The following is a 20,486-nucleotide window of genomic DNA, read 5'->3' as shown; positions in this document are numbered from 1 at the left end:
GATGAGCAGATGGAGAACAGCAAGTTTAAATAATTTATTTAAGAGCATTCAACTAGGAGGAGAGCTGAGATTCCAATCTTAAGTTGGCTTAACTCCCAACTCTGTGCTCTTTCTACTACCCCACAATGCCTCTATAATTCTACAGAACTTGACAAAATATACCTTTAGATAACTTCTTTTAGCCCATCTAATTTCTAGTTTGTACTTGGAGGCTGCCCCTTTTTCTTCATTTGAATTCTCTTAATCCATTTTGAGAGGATATCTTTCCTCAAACACTAACCTCTTTGGTTAGATCAGCTGTGCTTGGCTTTTTTGTTTGTATTTCTTTTCAAAACCTTAGAATTTTTTGGTTTGTTTGTTTGTTTTGAGACAGAGTCTTGCTCTGTCACCCAGGCTGGAGTGCAATGATGTGATCTTGGCTCACTGCAAGCTCCACCTCCCAGGTTCACCCCATTCACTTGCCTCAGCTTCCCTAGTAGCTGAGACTACAGGCGTGCACCACCACGCCTGGCTAATTTTTTGTATTTTTAGTAGAGACAGGGTTTCACCATGTTAGCCAGGATAGTCTCAGTCTCCTGACCTTGTGATCCACCCGCCTCAGCCTCCCAAAGTGCTGGGATTACAGGCATGAGCCACTGCGCTCGGCCAACCTTCGGATGTTTTTAATACTCCATACACATTAATGCAGAGCTTCTAGTGGGATATTTACATTTTTTTCAGGCTTTGTGTATTTATGTGTATCTTTAATAAAGATCTGCCTTTTGAGTTTTTAATGATTTTTAAATTGTATGGCAATTACAAGTGCTTTTAAAAAAATTAAAAGGAAATTTAAACAGAATTGACAGATAAGGGAGAAGTTCTTCAATCCCTGTTCTGTCTCCTACTCCCACCTTTGCCTAAACCCCCATTCCCCAGCCAGGCCACTACCCTTAGGAGTTTATATCTTTCTAGACCAGTGCTGTCCAATAGAGCCTTCTGTGATGATGGAAATGTCCTGTATCTGTGCCGTCCAGTCCAGTGGCTACTAGCCGCAAGGGGCTATTGAGTACTTGAAGTGTGGCTATTGCAACTGAGAACTGAACTTTTTATTTGATTTAAAGTAATTTAAATTCAAATTCCCTATGTGGCCAGTCACTATTGTACTGAACAGTGCAGTTCTAGACCTTTGTATATGCTTTTTTGTTCACCCATAGACAAAATACTGATTTGTGTGTGTCTCTATATCATAAACGGTCTCATATGTATGTGTTGGTCTACAACTTGATTTTTTTTTTTAAATCAGCAGTGTGTCTTGGAGAACCTCCCATCTTATTACATAAAGACCTAGCTCATTGTACTTTTTTTTCAAATTCCTAGTTTCGTCAGTAATTTCCTTTACTAAAATGGATGTGTCAGGTCGTGAATTCTTTGGGATTTTTCCCCACCTCATTATCCTTGATTTGCCATTAAGTGCTGTGATCATGATAACCTGCTGAGAAAAAGTTTGATTTTATTGAGTAATCACCCCATGTTTTGGATTCTTGGGCATGTTATGATTAGAGGCTTTAAAAACCACACTACATTTTCACCACCATTGGCACCAATGACTGTTAACAAAGGAGCCGAGTGCACCATGGCTAATTAATTTCAGAAGACTTTCTGTGGGCTGGCTGAGATAGAGCTGGGATAGGGTTCCAACCCTGCACTTGGTACTGTGATCTGTTGCATTGGTTCTCAGACTTCAGTGGATGTAAGAATTGCTTAGAGAGCTTTAAAAAAAGTGTGGATGCATGCGTCCCCACCTCTGGAGACTGTGATTAGTAGGCCCAGGCAGCTGTGCTTTTAAGACATACTCAAGTTGATTCTGCCACATATCTGGTATATTGGAAAGAGTCTTACACTAGTCCAGATATCACCTTTGGTATTAACTGTGGCAGTGAGCAAGTTTGTTGATTGTTGTGTATCTTAATGTTCTCAACTCTCAGAACAAAAATATTACTTGCTTTGGTAGCCTTCCAGGTTGTGAAAATTAAAAGACATGTGCAAAATACTTTTGGAAATTAAAAGTTGCAAAGTTTTGTAAAAGTATAAAATTCATCTTAACCTAATGCTATAGTATGGACCCTGGTGATGGTAAAATGATGTTTGATCCTCAGTTCTCTTAAGAGTTACAGTTCAAATACGTGAAAAACTTCCCCAGTCTGAGATACTTGACTCAGCTTTGATGTTCTTATTTTCAACATTTTTAAAAATTTTTATTTTACTTTAAGTTATAGGATACAAGTACAGAACGTATAGGCTTGTTCCATAAGTATATGTGTGTCATGTTGGTTTGCTGCACCTAGCAACCCATCATCTAGGTTTTAAGCCCCACGTGCATTAGCTATTTAACCTTAATGCTCTCCCTCCCCTCGCCCCACTACCCCGAGTGGCCCAGTGTGTGTTGTTCCCCTCCCTGTGTCCATGTGTTCTCATTGTGCAGCTCCCACTTATGAGTGAGAATATGCAGTGTTTGGTTTTCTGTTCCTGTGTTAGTTTGCTAAGGATGATGGCTTCCAGCTTTATCCATGTCCCTGCAAAGGACATTTTTTTATATTTTTTGAGATGGAGTCTTGCTCTGTTGCCCAGGCTGCAGTGTAGTGGTGCAATCTTGGCTGACTTCAACCTCCGCTTCCTGGGCTGAAGGGATTCTCCTGCCTCAGCCTCCCAGTAGCTGGGATTACAGGCACCCACCACCAGGCCTGGCTAATTATTTTTTGTACTTTTAGTAGAGACAGAGTTTCACTGTCTTGGCCAGGCTGGTTTTGAACTCTTGACCTCTAGTGATCCTCCTGCCTCGGCCTCCCAAAGTGCTAGGATTACAGGTGTGAGCCACTGTGCCCAGCCTGAGCTCATTCCTTTTTATGGCTGTATAGTATTCCATGATGTATATTTGCCACATTTTCTTTATCAGGTCTTATTATGAATGGGCATTTGGGTTGGTTCTATGTTTTTGTTATTGTAAGTAGTGCTGCAGTAAACATACGTGTGCATGTGTCTTTATAGTAGAATGATTTATATTCTTTTGGGTATACACCCAGTAATGGGATTGCTGGGTCAAATGGTATTTGTGGTTCTAGATCCTTGAGGAATCGCCACACTGTCTTCCACAATGGCTGAACTAATTTACACTCCCACCAACAGTGTAAAAGCGTTCCTGTTTCTCCACAGCCTCGCCAGCATCTGTTTCCACATCTTTTTAGAACCTTTGCTGCATGTGTCAATTTTTTTTGACACGGATTTTTGTGAAGTTTCCTAGTCTAAAAAAGAAACCGATATCTCAAGTTAAAATCTGTTAGTTATGTTAATTTTGGCATTGGTTTGTATGAAGTTTTAATATTTAAAAAAAAACACGGCTATATCAGGAAGCTGAAAGTGCTGTGTCAGGTGGGAATTTTTTTTATTAATCAGTCAAGATGTGTTTATCCGTTGTCATGGTTTTACTCTAGTCTAGGACATTTTGTTTCAGCCATTTTCTAAAATGGCTGTAGGCTCCATTTATTAATATATCTTTGCTATTATATAATCTGAGCAGTGATATTACACTTCTTGGTATTGTACATAGAATCTAATAGAGTTAAAAGCTTTTTAATCATATTTTCTCCCACCCCACCAAGTTATGATTGTTAGAAACAGTAATTGCTGTGTTTCGACACCGTCATTTTGTACAGTGCAAGCAATCATTTTTACCACAATCACATTTTTTCCACTACCAAATAACAATGAAGCAAGAAAATGTTCTTCCCAAATATTTATTATTGCCAAGCTTCTTAACATAGGAGTTTAACTTTTACAGGACGTTAGCCAATTAATCTTACCTTTACCTTAAAGCGTGTGCTTCTATAATGCTTTGTTCAATTTATGTTTGCTTTAGAGGCTCTTGGAGATATAAAAGTTGAGAGCATGTAAAACTAAAGCAAGGATCTGTTTTCTTTCAGGTGAAAGTTGTGGATGAAGCAAGATATGGAAAGTGTTTGAGGATGTTGTTTGCACCACAGTTTATTTTAAATGGTTGCTGGAATGACCAGTTTTAAATTGTTAGATAATCTCCAAGGCAGATGAGCTAGAAGCATATAAGACTGAAAAGAGGATACATTTTCTTTCAGGTGAAGGTTGTGGATGAACGAAGGTACCGTAAAGTCTTTGAAGATAGTGTACGCATCATGGACAGAATGGAAAATGACTTCCTTCCTTCCTTAGAACTCAGCAGGAGGGAGGTGAGCCAAAATACATGATCTCCCTGTCTGCTGCCCACTGTGGTTAGCACAGAAGAAACTGCTGCTTAGAAAAGGCAACATAGCACAGTAGTTAAGCCCATGTCGCTGGAGTCAGACTGCCTCCATTCCAGTCCTAGCACTGCTGTTTAGTAGATGCATGACCTCAGGCAAGTGTCTTACCCACTCAGAGCCGCAGTTTCCTTTTCTGGATTAAGGGGTAGTTGTAAGGATTACATGAGTTAATACATGCGAAGCTCTCAGAACAGCACCCGGGACATAGTAAGGCCTCCGTTGTTAGCTGCTCTTGTTTAATATTTCAGAGTTGCTAGTTAATTTATATCTCAGAAACCAGGACTTGGTCCCAGGATGAATACTGTGAACCAAGGTTGGGTTACCCTCTTAGGATCCTAGGAATGATCAGAGTAGCCTGGAGAAGTAGCAGGAGCCACCTAACTCCTTCTCTGCTGGTGTGAGTATAATAATACATGCAAGTGGATGGTGTGAAGTTGGTTCAGTTGGTGAATGTCTATGGCATTTGCACACCTGCTTAACAATTACCTTACTCCTCATATCCTCTATGGAATAATCCAACTGACTTACTTCCCCTACTAGTGATGCATGTTTGTGTCTGTCTGTTATTCCCCAGTTTGTGTTTGAAAATGTGAAGTTTCGGCAACTACAAAAGGAGAAGTTCCAGATCAGCAACAATGGACAGGTTCCCTGCCATTTTTCTTTCATCCCTAAACTTAATGACAGCCAGTACTGCAAGCCATGGCTTCGGGCTGAACCTTTTGAGGGCTACTTGGAGCCAAGTGAGTTTTCCCTTTACCAATGTCTCTGCTGGTAATGTCCTCATGACTCCCATCCCCTTGGTCTAACTTTCTGTTTTCTAACCACACGTCTCTTACCTTTACTGTCATATTGGTGATACCTCTTGTGTGTGTCCTATCTCTTCCCTCTCATTGCTTAATGTTTTTTTTAGAGGACACTTTTCTGTTGGTTCTTATACTTTTTGCTTTCCCACTGGAAGTTTTTCTATTACCATGTATCATCTCTTACATTTCAGATGAGACAGTGGACATTTCTCTTGATGTGTATGTCAGCAAAGACTCTGTAACCATCCTGAACTCGGGGGAAGATAAGATTGAAGATATTCTCGTCCTTCACCTGGATCGAGGCAAAGATTACTTCTTGACCATCAGTGGAAATTACCTCCCAAGTTGTTTTGGCACATCCTTAGAGGCTTTGTGCCGTATGAAAAGACCAATCCGAGAAGTTCCTGTTACCAAACTCATAGACTTGGTAAGAACTGTCCCAAGACATAAACCTCTTTTACATTTAATTTTCATAATACTTAAGTGACATCCTCTTTATCTTTGTGCTTTCTGTCTTCTTTTGGCCACAGGGGATGTCAAATGATAAAGAAGCATGTTACTTTAGCACTGTTTTGATTAGATTACGCCTTAGAGGAAAGAGGGGGGACTAATCTGCAGTTGGCTCTTGTTGGGAGTACAATAGATAATACTAAGCTCACCAAATAAGATTAAAGACTCCCCTCTCAAAGATATAATGCTTATTTGTTAAGCTCTTCATACTCTCAAGTCACTTTTGTATAAATTAGCATGTACGTGAGGTATGCTAAGTGGGGCAGGCAGAATTATTCTCATTGAGCATATGAGAAAAACTGAGGCACAGAGACATTAATGTGTCCAAAGTCAGTACCATCAGTTAGTAACAAATCTAGCACCCAAATTTCCTGGTTCCCGGTTTAGTATTCCTCACTAATACCACATTATATCTAATCAGAGTAAAACTTTGCTGCTTATGGAAGCATAGAACTATACTGCAACCCTGGAGTACCTGAATCAGAATCCCTGGGGGCGCTTATTACAGGTCCCCTCACTTCTGGCAATGGAATCAGAATCTCAGGATGTGGAGCCTACAAATCTGCATTTTATCCGCATTCCAGATGCTTATAATGTACATTGAAATTTGATGCTTATTTAATGTGATGTGCTTAAGAAAGAAAAGGAGGTTGATTTTCCCACCTCTCCCACAAGCCAAGCTATAATATTAATGTTTTTGTGAAGGAAGTACTTACTATCTTCAGTAACATAAATTGATTTAGTAATAAAGTTCATTGTATTAAGAAATTTCCTTCTTAATGAAAATATTGTTGGATTGTATGCAGAATCTCTTTGGGCTACAAAAGTATATTCTTGGTTTTTTACCAAAGAAAATTAGGTGAGGTGACAGCATACGTTATCCTTACTGTTAGTATTCATTCACATGGATCCTTTAGGCCTAGCCAGAGCGAGTGATTGTGTCTAGCAGGGAACTCTAGACCCGCGGGCAGGCTGCTGGCTTGTCTGAGTCCGATCTGTTCTGTTGCCATGGAATTGTTTTAGCTGTGACTCAGATAGCAGATTAAAACACTGAGTCCAGCCCCGGCATTCTTTCTTGGAATTATACTTATTTCCCTAGAGCCTTCATGGCTGAGTATATTACCTCTGTTTGAGAGAGAACCATTTTCTTCAGAAATTCATATCCTGCTGTTCTGCTGTTTTTCATGATAATTGTTTTTCTCCTAACATTATATTTCTGTCTTTCAGATTTTAGTATTTCACCTTTTAGAATACATTTTGGATGATGAAGTTGTTTTTCCTTATTTCTCCTACCCCCTTTCCTTCATCTCAGACATAATTTCCCAGCTTTCTTTGTTTCAGCTTTTTATTATGAAAAATGTCAAATGTGCAGAAAAATGGAAAGAACAGTACAACACACCCCCACATGCCTTCTGTACATATATACACACAGATGTTTTTTGCTGTGTCATGTAAAATTAAGTGGTAATATGTCACTTCACCACTAAACACTTCAGCCTGCATCTCTTAACAAAAAGGGCACACTTAAGCACAATACCATTATTATGTATAAGAAAACTAACAGTAATCCATAGTATCATTTAACATTCAGTCCATATTCAGATTTCTTCAGTTGTTCCAAGAATTTCTGTTACACCTTTTTTTAAACCAAAATCCAATCTGGGTTCATATAGTATTTGGTGAGGTCTCCAAAGTCGCTATTGGAGTAGTGCAGTTCCCACTTTCTTTAGTGACATTGACTTTTTTAAGAGTCCAGTACAAATGTCCAGTCAAGGGTCTACCATTTTCTAAATTCGTCTGGTTGTTTCTTCTTCTTTTTTTTTTTTTTCAAACTTATCCCTTTTGTACTCTCTCCTTCCGCCTACATGTAAACTGAAACCTACCCTTATTTTTGATCAAAGTCAGTGAAGATATTAGAATATCTTTGCCGTTAATATGAAAAACTGCAAAGCCATTAATATGAAAAACTTGGCAGTTTTTCGTATTCTGGGATTGGCCAGAAGAGGCTCAACCAGCATAAAGTTTTTATTTTATGTAAAGTATACTATCAGGTAATTTTACCATGTTTGCTCGTGAATAGAAAGGAATCAAAATCATTAGAGGAATGAATGGCTCTTTGTGAAGCCTTTTTCCTTCTTTTTGTCACAAGTGATTCAGGGTTAAAATAATAGAACCCTGATCATTTTTAATTACAAAATTTCCTAGTTTTTATTAAAATGTATGTGTGTGGTCATCATTTTTCTTTTGAAGCGTTTATTTTGTAGGATTTAGGGTTCTGATTCTTTTCACAGTCTGTTGCATTTCAGTGTTACTAAATTCCTGTATCTCATTGATGAGGAAATTATCTATACAGGTTGATTATCCATTATCCAAAATGCTTGGGACCAAAAGTGTTCAGATTTCAATCTTTTTCAGATTTTCAAATGTATGCATTATATACTTAACAGTTCAGCTTCCCTAATCTGGAAATCAGAAATCTGAAGTGCTCCAGTGAGCATTTCCTTTGATCATCATGACAGTACTCAAAAAGTTTCGAGTTTTGGAGCATTTTGGATTTCTGGATTGGGGATACTCAACCTGTATTAGTGTGGAGCAGTAAACAAGAAATCTGAAAATTACTACCCCATCTTTAATACCTTCCCACTCTGTTGTGACTTGATTTTGACCTTTGAAATGATTCCTCAGGTATAGTATTCATGTTTTTTTTTTCCCAGGACCCAATATCATATTTCAAATCTCATGAGATGATGCTATTAATAATGGTACCTGCCCTCTGTTGTATTATTTGCTCTGAAATTTTGGTGAAGCCAGAAATGAGTTCAATGTATGTGTTGTCTCTCTATGTACTGTTTTAGAAAGATCCTTATGCACTGTTTTAGAAAGATCCTTATGCCACACCATCTTCCCACCAAATGCAGAGTGAAATAACTGACATAATTATTTTTTATCCTTCCAGCTCTTTTCATAACAGTGACTTTGCCACTTCTAGAATAGTTGGGATTAGCACAAGTGGGAAACGGATGAAAATCTACCATTTGTAATCATCTTTATTCTTTCTCAGAATTAAGATAGATTTTTCTGTTATATTAACTAGAATATTAAGTAGCAAATAATCCTCAATATTGATTCATTACATACTGGATACAAAGTATTAAGGAGTTTATGTGAGTTCCCATAATTTAGTGGTGATGAAAGTATATTTACATGTAAAATATGGCTAAACTTTAAGTCATGGTTAATAGGGAGTTTGGTTACAGATAATCTGAACATTGACCACCTTTACTGACTAATGTCTGGTGCGCTTGGTAAGTCAGTATTTTGGAAAGTCATATAAAATGAGTATTATGGAGGTTGTAGTTTGTGTTAACAATGGGTTCCTTTCCTGTGTTATTTATTAAAGCCCTTATATGCTATAAAAGCTTATTGGCTGACCAGCTAATCCCTGTAGAAATCAGAATCAGCCTGTTTTCATTTTAATGAATATTTAATACATGTAACATTAACATGACTGAGAAATAAGTTTAGCACATAAGAATAAAGTGAATTAGGAAGGTGATTTGGGGTTAGTTATAGAAGTATTTTCAGTCAAGTCCAAGTACTTAGGAAACATGTATTAATATAGTGGGTGAGCAGGCTCTTCCAGGCATAAGGGACATCTTGAATACAGGGTAGAAGGTGAAAGTGAAAAGATTGTGTATGAAAAACTGTAAGATTTCCCTGGTACAAGTAAAGATCAAGGATAAAAATGTATGAAGCTGGTTAGGGAGAATGGGGCAGGTGGTAGAGAGTCTTGAAGTCAATACATAAGTTTATGCTTGAGCCAGAGGGTATCTAGAACCATCAGAAGGGTTTGCTGATTAGTATGAGGTTGCAAATTGATACAGTTGGAAGAACATTCTGGTGTTGCTTGTAGAATGGACTAATTGAAAGGAGACAAGACTTGAACTTGCCAGATGTGGCTAAGTTGTAAATACAGAGATGAAAAAAGCTGAGGGATGAGTAGAGAAACTGTATTTGCTTGGGGACATATCTGTTGGGAGAACAATATTAAAAATTTGAAATAACAGGAATAACTTGTTAATTTGTCCATAGTTTTTTTTTCCCATTATGTTTTTACTTTGTCTTACTAATCTAACCATCCATTTCTTACTCCATTAAGTATATGGCTTGTATTTCTTCTCTATTCATATGAACTAATCCTTTTTAGAACTTCATTTTCCATTCAGTTTTCGGCTATTTATTTATTTCTGAGATGGAGTCTCCCTGTGTTGCCAGGCTGTAGTGCAGTGGCACAATCTTGGCTCACTGCAACCCCCGCCTCCCAGTTCAAGTTATTCTCCTGCCTCAGCCTCCCGAGTAACTGGGACTATAGGTGCGTGCTACCACACCTGGCTAATTTTTGCATTTTTAGTAGAGATGGGGTTTCACCGTGTTGGCCAGGCTGGTCTTGAACACCTGACCTCAGGTGATCCACCTGCCTCGGCCTCCCAAGGTGCTGGGATTACAGGCCTGAGCCACCGTGCTCGGCTATGCTTTTTATTTTTAAATTTGGATATTCTACCTCTAATTGACTCTTTTATATTATTTTAGCTGCATTTGCCACGGGGAATAGTCTTCTGAGGGTGAATGTTGGGGTAAAGAATGATTTGCATTGCATTTGCTGTGTGCCAATGTTGTCCCACTGGGGAAATCCTGAACTCAGTTTCCTTTTTAAATGTAATCCATGTATAGCCTTTTGCAGAGAGTGGGCATCTCTGCTCTTTAAAATTCGTTGGACTAAGTGATTCATAGTAGAAACCTTAGGATTATTATGGGAGTAAGTTGTTTACTAATAAAGGCTAAGTGACGTTTCTATTTTCAAAATTGAGACCAGGGTTTAATTCAATGTAATTTCTATGTTGTTTCTTTGTGCCTGTACCTAGAGAAGTAAATCTCTTGTCCCTCCATCCGTATTTAATCAAAGTCCTTTCGATTCTTCTTTCAGAGTTTTCTCTTGTATTCATTTGTAAGTGTATGTATATACCTTTTATTATACATATATAATATACCCTTTAATATATATATACTTAGAAATTATATATATACCTATATGTGTATGTGTGTATATATATATGTTTATAATTTTCTATTATTAAGATGTTTACCTTCTTCTGCTTGACCTACCTCGGTAGCCTTTGAATGATCCCCTTGTCTTTCTCACTCTCTCTCTCTCTCTCTTTCTCTGTCTCTGCCCTTCAGTTTTCCCTATTCAGGGCTGTCAGATTGATCTTTCTGTACTACTGCTTTGGGGCCTGTCACTTCCTTGCTTAAAGGTAGTCAGTGGCTCCCCCATGCCTGCTGAATACAATCCGAATGCCTTAATCTGTCATGTAAGGTCCCCCCAAGGCTAACTTCAACATACCTTTTCAGATTTATTTCCCACTATTTTTCTTGGCATTCTCCATGCACCCCACAAACAGATGACTAACTTCTTCGTAATCTCAATTTGTGATTTACAGTCTCTGTGCCTTTTGTTTATTTCTGCCTCTTCCACTTGTAATATTCTCTCCCCATCTCTACCCTTTAAAATTCTGTGAGTCTTTTAAAGGGCTAGCAGTGATCTATTGAGAACTCGTATTCATGAATTATGACAATACCAGTCTGTAAACTCTGGAACTCCTCACCCCAACTCAGTTGCAAATCAGAGTCAGGGACAAACCAGGTATTTCTCCTTTATCCTCATTTCTCATTGCCTTCCCCTGCAAAGGCATTTTAGCACAATGCCTTGTACCGGAGGATGGCTGCTGCTTAAAGAAAACTTTTTTGAGAGCCTGGTTTGACAGGTTAGTATACAAAATCTCTGTCTAGTTTTATTCATATCATGTATCAGATATTCATGGAAGGAAAAATATAAAATGTGTCAGGTAGATTCTTCATTTGATAACACGTCCTAAATTTTACAAGAGGTTCTAGTATAAAATTGTATCAGATGTTGGGTACTCAAAATCAACTTGACATTAAAAGGTATTGTAATTATAGTACTATAAATACGTACCTTATAGAGGCTATTATTCTAATTACTTTATTTCATGTGATATTTAAGAGTCTAGGTAAACCCACAAAAGCATGTTTAATTCGTGAAGTATCTACCAATATTAAAACGCCTAATCCCCATGGATAACAGTCTGGGAGGAATGCATTCAGTATTACCACTAGGAATGCCAGGGAACACATGCTTTTCCTCCTCCCTGTCCACTCCCAGCTCCCGTACATCTCAGACAGTAAGATTGGGATTTCTCCTTTTACCTGTAAGAACTGAGACATGTAATTTAGACTTGAGCGCTTAGTGGTCCATAGTCAGATTTGAAACAATCCAGGTTGGGAGTCACTGGGGAGGTATGAGGAACCTTGAGGGACCCAGACCTTCTGCTGGCATGCTGCCCCATCACCCCTTGGTTTTAGGCTGCTTCAAGGTAAATATTACTATCCCTATTTTAGAGATGAAGAAACTGAGGCTCTATGAAGTTTGGTAACTTGTGCGAGGGCTATACAAAATTGCCAAGAGGTGGAACAAAGATTTGTACCCAAGCCTGTCCAACACCAGTACCTACACTCTTTCCATTAACCACGCTGTCTTTTAAGTGGGGTTTCTCACTGTCCTTAGCTTGTTATGGAGAATACATTCTCACAGTTTTCCTCTACCTCTCTGTCCAGGAAGCAATCACATTGTCCTTTTTGAATTGTCTAACGGAACATAGTGATAATGACTGTGGAGTTGATCAGACCTGGGATCCAATCCTGATTCAGCCACTTACTACCTAATAGTGAGTGTGGCCTTGGGAAAATAATTTAAGCTTTCAAAGCCTCAGTTTCTTCATCTGTAAAATGGGAATAATATCTACTTTGGACGTGTGTACAGATTAAATGACTGTATATAAGCACTTTGCACAGTTCCTGGTATATGACAGATGCTTCCTAAGTGGTGGTGGTAGTTATTGCTGCTATTGTTATTGGATTGTAATAACAGCATAAAAGACAGGAAGATTAAAAAGATACCTTCTTACCTATCCCCTGCCTCTCTTTTTTCTCTTATACCCAATAGGAAAATAAAAATAGGGGATAATGATGGATCTTCTGATCTGCAAAGGTCTGAAATGAAATTCATTTATAGTTCAGAAGGACCTTCAAATCTGGGCACTCTGAGGGCCTTTGAGGAGGGGAGTGGATACGAGGAGATAAAAAGGAATCTGGGATGCTGCTTAGGAGGCTGGCTGGCGTGAGAAGAATGAAAATGGAAAGTAGAGTGGTTTACCATCTCTTTCCAGATGGCCACTGTTGGGCCTACAGCCATATTCTTTCAGTGAGGTATATACCTCAGTGCACCTGCCTCCAAGCAGCAGACAGGAAGAGACATTGGGGCATTTGGCTGGGTCAGTTGGCAGATGCCAAAGGACACAGAAGTCTAGAACCGCACGTATTTATTGAGTGATATTCTCAAGCTGCACAAAAATTTAAAATGTCTAGTAGAGAACTTTGTGTATGAAAAATGTATTTCATTTTCAACAATCATAATTTATTTGAAGAATTCAAAGCTGTTTAAAGCATGTATATCTGGTAAGATAGTGAGTTCTAATACTGATCTGTTTCTAATTCTGTAAATTAATTCTAATCATATTCTGTCTGTCAATGACTTTCTTTTCCTGCTCCGCTCTCAGGAAGAAGACAGCTTCCTAGAAAAGGTAATGCAATCCATTGGTGGTTATGAGAGTTTCCCTGTGCTTGATTAACACTTAACTGTGGTCCCTGGAATTTGTCCCTAGGCGTTCCCCTATCAGAGACCTCTGACTTGGTGAGACTCCCCTAAAGTCCTACCAGCTGTCCTTAAGTGTTTGAAGTCCAGGAAAGATATTTACTGTAGCAGTCAAGTCATTGAGACTCGGAACATAAAAACAGTAGGACTCAAGGTTCTAGATTTGTATTTTTGAAATGAGAAGTAACTACAGAGCCGTCTTGACGTATCTGAATGCTCATGAATTGGAGGAGGGTACCAGTTAGCTGTCCTCCATTTCCAATGACAATAAAACCAGAAGAAGTAGCTTTCTGTTGCATTAAGAATGATTTGAGGTTAATGATCATAGCAATTAATTTCAGAAAAAAATACACAGATATGATCAAGAAATAGAGCATAGAATAGAATTGTGGACCTGAACAAGATCATAAAAGATCATCTGGTTCAGGCCTCTACCTTCAGACAGGGTAAGGTATTTTCTCCATTCTAATAGATGAGACAACCAAGGCCCAGAAAGGTTGAAAAACTTGCTGAAGTCATACACCCTCCCCACTTGGTGGAATTTAATGTCTTTTGATGATGGGGATGGCATGCTGTTTTCATGCTTTAGTTATTAACACTAAGTAAGGTTACAAAGTGTGGGCTTATCAGGCGCTGAATGTGTCTTGTTGAAAGAAGACAAAGTAACTTGGTTTTCCTTTGAAAATTAGAGTTCAGGATAATTTGTGAAATTATTCAAGTATTGTTTCTTGTGCATGATCTTTTCTCTGGACTTTGGAGACACAACTGTGGCATTCCATATTATCATACAGGAATTTGAAAATGAATAGTGGATGGTGTATGTAATCTACTGACATTTTATTAACCTTTTTAAACCACCAAGGTTTGAGACAGCTGTGCTTCCTAGCTCTTCCCTGTTAAGAGCAGTCCATGTTCTGTCTTTTTATCTTACACAGTGCCTTGTGTTGCCTTAATGCCTTAGTATAGGAAAAGCTCCAGTTGGATGTCAGACTTTTTAAAAAGTACGTGAATCAGTGCTGCATAATTTCTATATGGCAAGTTTAGAGGCATCTGCTAAAGAATCAGTACATGTGCTGCATTTGGTCCAGAGAGTTAGCAGAGTGCAAGATGGACAGTGTTTTGGCTCAAATACCATGTGGATGCTTGGATTTGATACTTGCAACTGGAAAGAAGTAAATGGATGAGCCATTGATAGACATTCTGGCAACTATTAGGAACATGAATATCAAGTGATAGAATCCCAGGGACAGAAAGGAAGCAAACTGAATGTGGAAAAAAAAAAGAAAGATTTTAAATGGTAACCAACTGTCACACTCCCTTCTCTTTCTTATTCCCTTAGAAAGGCACAGCAGCTTTTAAAGGTCATCAATGCTTGTTAAAGAACATAATGTTGAGAAGAGACCTCAGCTCGGCTGTGGTGTATGTGGTCTCTGTCAAAGTAGTGACATGCTCCTTTTTTTTTTCTTTTAAAGCTACGTGACCGGGGGTTGTGGATGGAATTCACAAGTTGCACAATGTTGGGCAAGAATTTCTTAGTTAAACATGCAGAATATATATGACCTCAAGCTAGAGGCGGGGGAGGGAGGAGGATGCAAAAAATTTGGTCATAGTTCTCTCCACTGGGATTTTTCTGAAGGCTACGTTCAGATGCCTTTACTATTTCAAACATTTTTTCATGTAATTTATATTTGACTACATGAACCTAAGATAACTGAATTTATTTCCTAGCCATTTCCAATTCACATATAGTTTTGATTTAATTTATGCCACTTCTGGGTTTTTCTCTTACAAAATTCTTTCAGAAGAATATAACAGATAGTAGAAAGATAGATGAAAGGAGTAAAAGCCCCTAGAAATCTTGACTGAGCTATTCCTAGAAAATGTAACTTCTGGACTCAGACCTTAGACTTTTCATGGTATTTCTGCCTCTTGGTTAGCTATATTCAGTTTACTATTTTTGGACCTTAAGGCTTATGAGTTTTAGTGCCTTAAGATTAGAACTTCCATCAAGCCTGAAATATTTACATATGTGGGTCTAATGTTGTGGAGAGTTCTCTTTAATTCCTGAAAACCAAAGAAGCTCATTTAAATCAACATTGAAAACACACAACAGTATCTGTGGTAAGACCTGAAGGAAGAGTAAGTTAGAAATAAACAAATACCTAAGTGTAGACCCTGATCTCTCAAAGTACTATATTGACAATTGTAATTTAATAGTCCCCCCAAGTCACCAGTGCTGTATGGACTCCACTGTGACTGTATCACTGGAGCACTGGTTCTCAGTGTCACCTTTGAAAGGATTTAAACACAAGGCATCCATGTAATAAACATCATAAACTCAAATGAAATGCAGAACAATTAAGTGAAGCATTTAGGAAAGGACATCCTTTAACTGTGGGACTCGCTATCAAGTGCCTTCTGACCAGGGGTGTCCCCACTGAGAAGAAATGGAAAATCTTAAGAGATGAAGATCACATTGTACCTGCATGACCAGAATTTGAAGGACTTTAAGTTATACACCAAAATCTCTATTCTGAGACCCCTTTGATTCTCATCCTTTTCCATCTATTAGGAGAAATCCCTTCTGCAAATGGTTCCTTTGGATGAAGGTGCCAGTGAGAGACCCCTTCAGGTCCCCAAGGAGATCTGGCTTCTAGTAGATCACCTATTCAAATATGCCTGTCACCAGGTAAGTGAGAGTAGACCTTCCCTACAACTTTGGAAGGTGTGTAAATACTATAGGAAATCATAACACCTCGCATCAGCATAGCGCTTTTAACTTTCCCAAGCTACCTGCACACAGTGGCACTGTCAGATCAACTGGGTGGGTGGAAGTGTCCCTAGTCACAGATGTCACAGCTGAAGCATGCAAAGCTAAGTTATTTACTAAGACCAAGGCCTAAGTGTAGTCGTGGCAGAGCCAGGACCAAATTAAGAGCACCTGTCTCCTGGCTACTCTCTCGTTTTCCCTGGACAGCTGCACACCTGAGTCTATAATGCCTACTTTGGCTATGAGTCATGTAGGCATTAGAGATTTTTAAATCTAAAGCAGATTTTAAACCCATTTTTTAACTTGGTCCTAGTTTTTCTTTTAAATCCTATCTAAAATGCCACCCCAACTCATTCACCCCCAAAAGAGACATTTCTTGGGACTAAATTGAAAGGTAATGTTCTCTTACCTACTGAAGAATAATGTAACTTGAAAGCAAGGTTTAGTATGAGCATGCAATTTCCTCCTTCCCCAGCGTTCAGTAGTACTAGCATTTGAATGTGGTTATTCTGTTTGGACTCTGCCTTCTGCTCCTTGTCAAGAGGCTACAAGTAGGCCAGGCACGGTGGCTCATGCCTGTAATCCCAGCATTTTGGGAGGCCAAGACAGGCACATTGCTTGAGCTCAGGAGTTCGAGACTAGCCTGGGCAACATGGTGAAACCCCATCTCTATTAAAAAAAAAATTTAAAAAGAGGCTAGAATTAGAACACCTGGTTTCTTGCTCTAGCCATCTGGTCCCCTGCCTTATCAGGTGTAGGCTAAAACCTTTGGAAAGAACATTTTCTTATTTGAAATAACATTTCACATGGATTAGAGAAATGCTAAAGGAAAAATGGGCTATTTTCACACCTCCATTTGTAATTATTAACACACATACCACCCTTCCCTTTTGCTTCCTGCTGCTCTTCTGATCCTTGGGTAATCATCATAACCTCAGGAGTGATTATCTTGCCTGTTCCCTTCATTCTGACTTCTTTGGTAGGAGGACCTGTTCCAGACCCCTGGAATGCAGGAAGAGCTCCAGCAGATCATTGATTGTCTGGATACCAGCATTCCTGAGACAATCCGTATCCTTTGCGACCAAAGCATAAGAAGCTGGATGAGTGCTTGGTCAAACTCTTCTTCGCACCTCTATTTGCTTTTTGTGGTTCTATATTTATTTTCTTTGTAATGTCTTTTATTGTAGGATAACCACTGACTATCCACTTGTTTCTCATTTCCTTTTATGAACTTTTGACCTCTTTCCATATCCAGCTCTTACTAAAAGGAAGCAAGGGGTAGATAACAATGACTTAAAAAGCATGGGACATAGAAGCCACAACGCTGGTACTATTCTCCTTCAGGTGATCAGTCACTCCTGCCACCACACGTACTGTTGACAGGGCAGGGAGAAGGATGGGAAACATGGGCAACTGGTTTATAGGACTGCTCCAGTGTCAACTGTCACTCTGCAGGCTATATTCCCCTGACCCTGAAGCTGGGCCAAAGCTGCCAAGAGTCTTTGACCAATTCTGTAACAACTCAGCTGCAGGGCACTTGAATCAATAAAATATCAAGCCCCCATTAGGATCAGTGTGCCCCAAATAAGAGGAAGGAAACAGTCCCTGCAGGAGCTTGAGGAAAGGAGCCCGTCGGGGCTCTGTGTGGCCTTTCTCCTGGAGCCCCTTTCCCTTGACTTAAGTTGATTCAGCTGGCAGCAACCACTCTGTGGCTGAAGCACTGCTCATTTTCTTGGAAGCCCTGCCAGAGCCAGTCATCTGTTATGAGCTGTATCAGCGATGTCTTGACTCTGCTCATGATCCCCGGATCTGCCGACAGGTGGGTTCCACTGACCTGAGGATGTGTTTGACGCAGGTTCCCCCATAGAGAAGTCATCAGTTTTACAGAGCCAGATAGGCAGCCAGCTGTCTGGTAGGATGGGTCTGGATCTGTTATTAGTGGCAGGACACGAACATTGAGGGTTGCTACCCTTAAATTTTAGGTTGTGTTATTTCCTATGATATTTGCCACCTTTTCCCCATTGGCCTATTTCTGTTTACAGAAAACAGTGGGGTGGATCCCTCTACTCTAGGGTAAATTGGTGAAGCTGATTGTACATGGAATTCTGGCTGACATTACCAGGAAGGATGGGTGACACTTGGGAGCCTTTCTTCTTTTTCTCTTCTTGGTGTGTGTTTTTAATCCTGAAATGATTTTAATGCACAGTAACTGAGAGTACCTGTGAATTGGACTAGTGAGTATTGGGAGGAGTCCCCATCCATGTTAAGTGACATTGTAAAGAAAACCATTCAGCTTGGTAGGTGCCGTGGCTACATGCCTGCGGAAATGGGAAAAGAGCAGATGAACACCGACCTATTGTGAGGCGGGGTGTGCGTGTGAATGTGTGATGACCATGTGGCCTGGTCATTGAGTGGACGGGGACCAAACAGCACGGCCGTTCTTACTTTGAAGTTATAATTTGGAAGGTGTTGTGTTGGCCATGAGGAGATAATAGAAGTTGATAGATGAAACGGGTCCTGCAAGAGTTGGATTATAGACTACTATTAATGGCAGCTGTAAGTTCCTCTTACTTTCATCTTCCACCTGTTTTTCTCACTGCCTACCCCTATTTTTAAAAACAGGTGATCTCCCAGCTTCCGAGATGCCATAGAAATGTTTTCCGTTACTTGATGGCATTCCTTCGAGAACTCTTAAAATTCTCTGAATACAATAGCGTCAATGCCAACATGATCGGTAAGAGTGCTTCATGCAGCATGGGGCATTTGTTGAGAATACTCTTCATGCATTGTATCCAGTATATACCTTACTGCGTGTGCAGGCACATGGCAGTCAACAGTCATTGTCCCCAGGCCCTCCTGCCCTGAGGTTTTGCTTAGGTTATGTCTGACAAAAGTTTCCGCTTGTCTTTCTGTCGTCTTCTAGCTACTCTCTTCACTAGTCTTCTCCTGAGGCCTCCACCCAACCTTATGGCAAGACAGACTCCAAGTGACCGCCAGCGTGCTATTCAGTTCCTTCTGGGCTTTCTGCTTGGGAGCGAAGAAGACTAAGGCTTTTACTATTCTCTGATATTCTAGAAGCAGACGATCTCGGGCTCCAAGTATTTCAGAATGATTTTAAAAGTCATGCCACAGGAAGGGTCTATTGCAGAATTTCAAGTTCTGTTTATAGTAAAAAGGAAGAGTGTTTCCTAATCCCTCCTTTACCATATCCTCCACAGCAAAATACTTTTAGACTTATATTGCCAAGCCAAAGTTACCATATTTTGGTGTTTTTGTGTTTTCTCTTTATAAGGCAAAAAGATCTGTATTTACACTCCTTTACCTAGGGATGTGTTTGTTGCCCTCCTATCCAATTGTCATGATTGTCCTTAGTACCCTAGGCCTAGATTCTGAGATGTTCCCATTCTAGGCCTACAAGCACTACTTGCTGTAGCTGAGACTTGTCTAGAGTCCTTTGTATAATGCACTTTTGACCCACCCCTTCCCGGATCACTCCTTTGCACTCCACTCCCCTCGTTCTGTCACTTTGAACGAAGTCTGAGTGAGGCTAGTGACTCCTTGGGTGTCCTCAACAGTGAGTTCACTGTCTGCGTGCAGTTATTACATGCATTTGTGCATTTCTACTACAATGGCATCTTCATGTCTCTGTAACATTGGCCTTTTCATGGCTCTGCACTGGGTGGAACCATATTCTCTTAGATCACATTTAGTAGCATAACTTTAGGGACTATTAGAGATGGCATCCCATCGATGTGAGAGAATCACAATCAGAATGGAAGCACTTTGAGTATCTGAAGAGTGAGAGCATTCGTGTTTGACAGGTCCTGCTTCCCACTATCCTTTTCCTGTTGTTACTCAAATTTTACAGAAAGACTAATCCTGGGAGTCTCTGAGACCCATCTCCTGCCTAGACATCCACCTCCAGAGCAACACTGGCCCCACAGTAAAAGAGGGAGTCTTGTACCTCAGGCAGGCCCATCTAGAGCTATTGATCCTTCCCACAGCAAAGGTATTGCGGATGACCCTTAGAATCCGTTTTCTGGTCTTCTGAAGTACCAAGGGCAGGTGTTACCTCCTTCCTCAGCGGGACTGACTCTGTGCTCTACAACCAGCTCCTGCACGTAAAGGGTTTAGAGGCTCCCCTTGGCTCCCAGACCATATCCAGTGTTGTGTAAAGAGACTGGCCAATAGGATCAACCAAGCACCTTACCTCTCCCATCCAAGATGACCCTCTGAGCTTTTCATTTATTCAAACTCTGTGATACAGCCTTTTTTAAAAAAATTAATCTATATTGGTTGATAAGCCA

At 39.8% G+C, this 20,486-nt stretch overlaps 1 protein-coding gene across 4 annotated transcripts in view; it reads left to right on the top strand.

The window, feature by feature from the left end:
* Positions 1–20,127, top strand: part of LOC105468456 (OCRL inositol polyphosphate-5-phosphatase) — a 56,834-nt gene extending 36,707 nt beyond the window's left edge. For 3 of the 4 annotated variants that reach the window (XM_011718626.2, XM_071088846.1, XM_011718624.2), the window contains 9 exons: positions 4,125–4,235; positions 4,882–5,047; positions 5,302–5,537; positions 13,315–13,338; positions 15,982–16,098; positions 17,163–17,247; positions 17,871–17,998; positions 18,802–18,913; positions 19,103–20,127. In XM_011718626.2, the coding sequence (XP_011716928.1) occupies positions 4,125–4,235; positions 4,882–5,047; positions 5,302–5,537; positions 13,315–13,338; positions 15,982–16,098; positions 17,163–17,247; positions 17,871–17,998; positions 18,802–18,913; positions 19,103–19,227 (1,104 nt within the window). In that variant the 3' untranslated portion in view covers positions 19,228–20,127. The remainder of the gene's footprint in view (positions 1–4,124; positions 4,236–4,881; positions 5,048–5,301; positions 5,538–13,314; positions 13,339–15,981; positions 16,099–17,162; positions 17,248–17,870; positions 17,999–18,801; positions 18,914–19,102) is intronic. The other variant, XM_024788686.2, reaches the window with a different exon arrangement.
* Positions 20,128–20,486: the final 359 nt, after the last annotated feature.

The sequence above is a fragment of the Macaca nemestrina genome, chromosome X (genome assembly GCF_043159975.1).
Source record: "Macaca nemestrina isolate mMacNem1 chromosome X, mMacNem.hap1, whole genome shotgun sequence".
NCBI classification, from domain to species: Eukaryota; Metazoa; Chordata; class Mammalia; order Primates; family Cercopithecidae; genus Macaca; species Macaca nemestrina.
The sequence above is the reverse complement of the archived record's forward strand: the minus strand, read 5'-3'. Positions and strand labels throughout refer to the sequence as shown.